This window comes from Nicotiana attenuata, unplaced genomic scaffold (assembly GCF_001879085.1).
Source record: "Nicotiana attenuata strain UT unplaced genomic scaffold, NIATTr2, whole genome shotgun sequence".
Taxonomy (NCBI): domain Eukaryota; kingdom Viridiplantae; phylum Streptophyta; class Magnoliopsida; order Solanales; family Solanaceae; genus Nicotiana; species Nicotiana attenuata.
Window position 1 is genome coordinate 192,768 of NW_017671308.1, and position 7,120 is coordinate 199,887.

The 7,120-nt window shown below is 38.6% G+C and overlaps 1 protein-coding gene across 1 annotated transcript; it reads right to left on the reverse strand.

Moving 5' to 3' along the window:
- Nucleotides 1-3,774: 3,774 nt before the first annotated feature.
- On the reverse strand, nt 3,775-6,107 carry LOC109207443. Its single transcript, XM_019370362.1, has 4 exons — nt 5,366-6,107; nt 4,387-5,147; nt 4,155-4,336; nt 3,775-4,066 (listed from the first exon to the last, which is right to left on the reverse strand). The coding sequence occupies exons 1-4, from the start codon at nt 6,105-6,107 to the stop codon at nt 3,775-3,777; spliced, it is 1,977 nt and encodes a 658-aa protein (XP_019225907.1).
- Nucleotides 6,108-7,120: the final 1,013 nt, after the last annotated feature.

A 7,120-nucleotide genomic window follows, 5' to 3' on the forward strand; every position in this document is an offset into this window, starting at 1 on the left:
CACTCATAACGTAACTATCTAGTCATCACTTCCCTTAATAGGGACACAATCGAACATATAGATCCAGAAACACGCGCTCGCGCAATCAACAGCTCAGGGCTCAAGCTATAGGCAAAATCCGGCCTCAAGTCTTCCAGATTGGCCCTACATCAACACACAGAGGTCACATCTCGCCCCTAGATCAGGGAATCACAAGCCATCGATGCACATCTAGTACTGAGCGCTCATGTGCGCATACGAACGCATGGAAGGAATTCAAAGAGTTACATTTCAAGCTGAATCAAGGACGCACGATAAGAATTCAAGAATGTGAAGTTTTTCCTAAAGGTTTTGCAGCCTCCCGAGGATAAGCACAGACGTCTCCGAACCGATCCGTGAGACTCTACTAAACCTGCTCATGACTCGCGAGACCTATGTAACCTAGGCTCTAATACCAACTTGTCACGACTCTAAACCCAGACCCAATCGTGATGGCGCCTTTCGTGAAGACAAGGCTAGCCGACACAAACCCCAAGTTCATTTAACAGATATAATGATTCATAATCAAGCCATTAATAGTGATAAATCCCAAAATTAAGCGAAATATATCAACTGCGGAAACAAAACACAGCCCAACATCGGGGTGTCACAAGTCACAAGCATCTACTAAGGTCTGAACACAACTAAGAGTCTAAAAATGTACTAAATATAGTCTAAGGAAGAAAAGAGGGAGAAAAACAATGCTGGGAACGCCGGGTAGCTACCTTGCTAACTCTGATGACTCTGCCTTTGAGCAACCAACACCCACTACCGGGTTCAAAATAATACCTGAATCTGCACACAAGGTGCAGGGAGTAATGTGAGTATGCCAACTCAGTAAGTAATAAAAGTAAATGAAAGCTGACAAGTAAGAAAACACGTAAGCCACGTCATAACGCTACAGCAAATACAATACATTTCCAAAACAGTATAGAAATCATTTACTCCATAAATCATGCTCAATATCAGCAAAAAACTTTTTAAACGAATTTCAATAGTTTCAAAACGAGTGGTAAAAACAATGAGTAAAAATGATAGAAACGCAAACAACCCTTTGGGCAAAACAGGTACCATAAATTTCCCCTCGGGCTTCAATATGAAACAACAACAGCCCCTTGGGCTACAACACATCACACGCACTGGGTACCCGCGCTCACTGGGGGTGTACAGACTTTGGGAGGGGCCCCTTATGGCCCAAGCGCAATAACAAGCCATCTCGTGGCGTAATCAATCCGGCCCTTGGCCTCACATAATAAACAGAATCATCACACTGGGTACCCGTGCTCACTGGGGGTGTACAGACTCCTGGAGGGGCCCCTTACGGCCCAAGCGCAATATCAAGCCATCTCGTGGCATAATCAAACAGGCTCTCGGCCTCATATCAATCACAAGCCACCTCGTGGCATAATTAATCTGGCCCTCGGCCTATCAAATATCACAATCGGTACCACATGCTACGGCGCACAGCCCAATCCCATAGTATCCTCACAACATAGGCCCTCGACCTTACTCAGTCAGAATTTCACAAGCCACACGTGCAACAGTAAAACAATTACTCGGCTCAAAATCATTTATGAAATCAAAAGAGTGAACAAAACTGAATTATGAAAACAGAAAGAATATAACATGACTGAGTGTAAACATTAAATCAAAACAGCGAGGTAAAAACAGTAGCAAAAGTCCCTAAGGGTCCAAACAATCGACACAAGGCCCAAACACGGCACTTAGCCCCAAACACAATGATATTTTCCAAGATATAACAATATCAAATGGTTTTCAAGTAAAATACGCGACTTAATAGTCGTACGAGATGTACCAAGTCAAGATCCCTAGCGGTGCACGACCCCACGCTCGTCATCTAGCCTGTGCATCACCTCAAAGTAGCACAACGATGTGAAATCCGGGGTTTAATACCCTCAGAACAGTATTTACAATCATTACTTACCTCAATCCGGTCCAAACTCTAGCTCGCGATGCCTTTGCCTCTCGACTTGACCTCCGGATGCTCCAAATCTATCCAAAACAAATTTAAACCATCAACATATGCTAAGGGAACAAAGCCCCACTCGAAAATAACCAATTTAGATCAAGAATCCCGAAATTGACCAACCCGACCCCCGAGCCCACGCCTCGGAATCCGACAAATTAACATCAATGGAATCCTTATCCTCTCACGAGTTCATACATACCAAATGTACCAAAATCCAACCAAAAATGACCCCTCAAATCCCTAGATTTAGGTCTCCAATTTCCAAGCCCTAACTTCCAATTTGCTACTGATTTTCCTATGTAATTCAAGCTTACAACCTTAAAAATCATCATAAAAACGAGTTTAGGGACCAAGGACCTTACCTCTAAGAAGCCCTCTTGAATTCTCCCTTCAATTAGCTCTCCAAAGCTTTTTCCCGAATGAAATATGGTGAAAACCCACTCAAAATCGCGAAGGGGGAAATTTATATATTCTGACCCAGCAAAACCGCACCTGCGGTTAAATGGTCGCATCTGTGCTACCGCTTCTGCGGTCAAAGCACCGCTTCTGTGGTTACTCACTTAAAACCCAGGCGCCGCATCTGCGATGCAAATCCCGCACCTGCGCTATCGCAGTTGCGCTTCGTTAACCACTTCTGCGGTTCCATCGGACACTCTCCTTGGCTGCATCTGCGATTCCAATTTTGCTTCTGCGAGACTGCACCTGCGGTCCCCTAGCCGCAAGTGCGGTTATGACAGCAATGGGAAAATCTTCAGCTGCCAAAACCCAACTCAAATCTTCGCGTCAACCATCCGAAATCACCCCAGAGGCCCCCAGGACCTCAATCAAAAGCACAAACAAGCCATATACTACTATCCAAACTTATACCAACCTTCAAAAAAAACCTCAAACAACATCAAATTAACCAAAACACATCGGATTCAAGCCTATGGTTCCAAAAATCTTCCGAATTACGCTTTTGATCAAAAAGTCTATCAAACCTTGTCTGAATGACCTAATTTTTTGCACACACATCACATGTGACACAATCGACCTACTGCAACTTCCGAAATTCCATTCCGACCCCTATATAAAAATCTCACCTATCAATCGGAAAACGCCAAAATTTCAATTTCGCCAATTCAAGCCTAAATCTACCACGGACCTCCAAATTACATTCCGATCACGCTCCTAAGTCCCAAAACACCTAACGGAGCTAACCAAATCATAAAAATCCAAATCCGAGATCAAATACTAAAAAGTCAAGACTGAGTCAAACCTTTCAAATTAAAGCTTCAAGCTAAGAATCATCCTTCCATATCTATTCCGATTAACCTGAACCAAAACCAACGATTTACATAAGTCACAATACATAATATGGGCTAGTCATGCCGGAGATTTGGCGAGCGAAGTGCAAAAGCTCAAAACGACCGGTTGGGTCGTTACAAACATCCTTTAAGATCTTAGATGTGGCTTCCAACTCCTTTACCTAACCAAATAAAAGATACCACTATAAATGTAGATATCTGTACAAGGAAAATAATTTAACTTAACCAATGACTTAATCCTACTACTTACTTGCTCCTTGAACCACTCATGAAATGTATCAAAATGCACACGGTCAAGTTGATGTTGTGTCAAACGACGCTTATGATGTGATCTCTTGATTTCAGCAATATGTTCCCAATTCATGTAACTCGCACATATCAATTTTTTAATTAAATAAGTAATATACATATATTAAATAATAAATATAGCACTTACTTTTTATAATTCTCAAGCACTTTTTACTCGTAATTGAAAAGCACATGCCGATGTGCTTGCAACCATATTTTCTCATCCAACTCAAATACATCTACTCCACCGTACGACTCCCCAACAATTGAAAAAAGATATTCTTCTTTACTATTCTCATGCTCAATCCCATCACCGCATTTTTTTGAACAATAAGACCTTGAATCTCCACCCTGCAAATATCGTGAGCAAAATGCCATACACTCATTTGCTATGTATGCTTCTGCTATTGAACCTTCTGGACATGCACGATTATGAGCATATGATTTTAAAGTACCCAAGAACCTATGGAATAAAATAATGGTATTAGTTTGATATTATAATATTTAATAACAAAAGATATATGATAAAGATTTAGTGATATTCTTGATACCTCTCAATTGGGTACATCCAGCGATAATGTACCGGCCCCGCATGTTTAGCCTCGGTTGCCAAGTGAATAACCAAGTGTATCATAACAGTAAAGAATACTGGGAGGAAAAGTTTCTCCATAGTAGACAATGTTTCTGAAATCTTTTCTTCAAGCAACTTTAACTCTTCTAGTTTAGTTCTTTGCTACACAGAACACGAAAGAATGTGCATAGTTCAATTAAAATGGAACAAACTCTTTTATCTACTGATCTCCGCAAGGCAAGAGGAAGAAGTTCTTGCATTATAACATGACAATCATGAGTTTTTAGCCCAGATATCTTTTGTTTGCGAAAGCAACGTGAGATATTAGACGCATAGCCATCTGGAAACTTGCCATTTTGTAGAACATCATAAAATAACTCCTTTTCATTATGCGACATTGTGAAAAAAGTAGGTGGAAGATATACTCTCCCACTAGCTCGATATTGAGGCCATAAACATGGTCTTATTTTCATCTCCTTCAAGTCCAATCGAGCTTCTAAGTTGTCTTTAGACTTTTCACCAAGATCCAATAATGTATAAATTAAGTTATCACACACATTCTTTTCTATGTGCATCACATCAAGATTACGGCGCACCAAGTTCGACTTCCAATAAGGAAGATCGAAAAAAATACTCCTCTTTTTCCATGTGTTTTTCATGACCCCACTTACCCCTTCGCTCGACTGGCCGAGAGTAAATTTTATATCTTTAACTTGATTTAGCACTAGTGACCCAAATACTGGACAAGGTGCACGTCTTGTTTCTTTAGTCCCATCAAACGATTTTGCATCATTCTGATATTTGTGTCCCGACATCAAGAAGCGTCGATGCCCCATGTAATAAAACTTTCTGCCATGTCTGAGCCTTCTAGATTGAGTGTTTATGTTACAAGAAGTGCATGCAAACCGACCATAAGTGCACCATCCAGAGAGGGTACCATATGCAGGGAAATTATTTATAGTCCACATGAGATCTGCTCGCATTTGAAATATATCTTTAGTGGATGCATGTATATTTCTACCCCAACATCCCATAATTCATTCAACTCTTCTATTAAAGGTTCTAAAAAGACATCAATATTATTGCCAGGTGCTTTTGGTCCAGGAATAAGTTAGGACAATATGAAGAACTCTTGTTTCATGCACATCCATGGTTGAAGATTATATGGCATTAAAATCACTGGCCATGTACCGTGAACAGTTCGCATTGTGCCAAATGGATTAAACCCATCAGAAGCTAATCCTAGGCGCACATTGCGTGGATCTCCAGTAAATTCAGGATATTTACTATCAAAAGTTTTCCAGGCATCAGAATCTGCAGGATATCGTAGAACTCCATCTTTGTTGTGCTCTTCATGATGCCATCGCATTGCTTTAGACGTTTCTGAAGACATAAACAATCTCTGTAGCCTTGGTTTTAAAGGAAAATACCTTAGGACATTGGCTGGAATTTTTCTAGCATCATTTTTCCATCTGGAAGCGCCACAAATTTTGCATTCACTGACATTCTTATTAGCGAACTCTTTCCTAAAAAGCATGCAATCGTTGGGACAAGCATGAATTTTTTCATACTTTAAGCCCAAGCCTTCAACTATCTTTTTGGTCTCATAGAAAGAGGGAGGTAATTTTTCTCCTTCAGGCAGTGCATCTTTTAAAAGTCCAAGCAGAGCATTAAAAGATTCATTTGAGCACTTGAACATGCATTTTGTATGATACATATGCAGCAAAATGGACAGTTTGCTAAACTTCTTACATCCAAGATATAATTCTTCATTTCCCTCCTTCATGAGCCGTTCAAACTTATCCACCTCTTGATGGGGGTGATTTCCAGATGGATGAGATATACTCTCCTGTAAGTTTTTCTCTATGCCACCTATTTCACTAACGTCAGTATCCATGAACTGTGTAATACCTCCAAATGCATCATGTATCATTCCTCTCTTATCATCGCTCCTTTAAGTTGACTGGCTGCGGTTATTTGCTCGAGCATTGTTTGATCCCTTTAGAGACTCCCCATGACAAAAACAAGTGTCATATGATTGTATAATACCATTATTAACAAGATGATCGTATGCTGTAACCCGATTTACTTGATGGATAAGCACACACTCCGTACAAGGACATGCAATTTTTTCTCCTTCTTGTTTTTCAGAAAAGGCATGATTTAAAAAATCCTCTACTCCATCCAAATATTCTTAACTAATTCTATCATAATACATCCATCTTTTATTTCTAGGATTGTCCATGACGTTCAAGATATTCTTATCTTTTGTATAATTGCTGCAAGAGCTAAAAATTCATTAGTAAAAAGGAGAAATTAATAAAAATGTAGTTCAAATATATAAAATAATCATCCTATTAGCAGGTAATTCTATAGCTCAAATATATCATTTTAACAATCAAAACTATCAAACATAAATCTATTAAAACTATCATTTTAACAATTGAAACTATCTCTAATTTCTTCTATGGTTTCACATATTGGTTCATAAATTTTTTAAAAATAGAATTATTAAACTTCTAAATTATACTTCTTCTATGGTTTTCACATATTGGGAATAAACTTTTTAAGAATAGAATTATTAAACTAAAAATTTATAGAAGAACCATATATCATATATTTTAAAATTTTCAAAACTTACTACTCCTATTTGTTGACTCTCTAGATATATACTCCATTTTTACCAATTTGTTTAAAAATCTTTTGTTCATTAAGTGTCAGTTTAACTAGTTCTCAAGATATATAGAATATAAGTTAGTTTATATATTAAAAGTATAAAATTATAAATAATAGTTTTACTAATAAACAAAGTTTATGCGTCCAAGTTCATAATATTTCCCCAAAATATGCAGGATAAAGGCTCAATATGGTTAGTTAGTATCAAAGCTAACTAATGTATCATCTTGTAAAGCTAACGGTTTTCTCTTAAAAATGTTAAAGTCATAA

Bases quoted from the DNA above. Each gene is read 5' to 3' on its own strand.
- LOC109207443 (XM_019370362.1), bottom strand. From the start codon at position 6,107: ATGATACATGATGCATTTGGAGGTATTACACAGTTCATGGATACTGAC. The intron at 5,148-5,365 runs GTACATGGCCAG...AAATGCGAGCAG, and splicing joins CACAATGCGAACTGTTCACG to ATCTCATGTGGACTATAAAT. The intron at 4,067-4,154 runs GTATCAAGAATA...TTTATTCCATAG, and splicing joins TGGATGTACCCAATTGAGAG to GTTCTTGGGTACTTTAAAAT.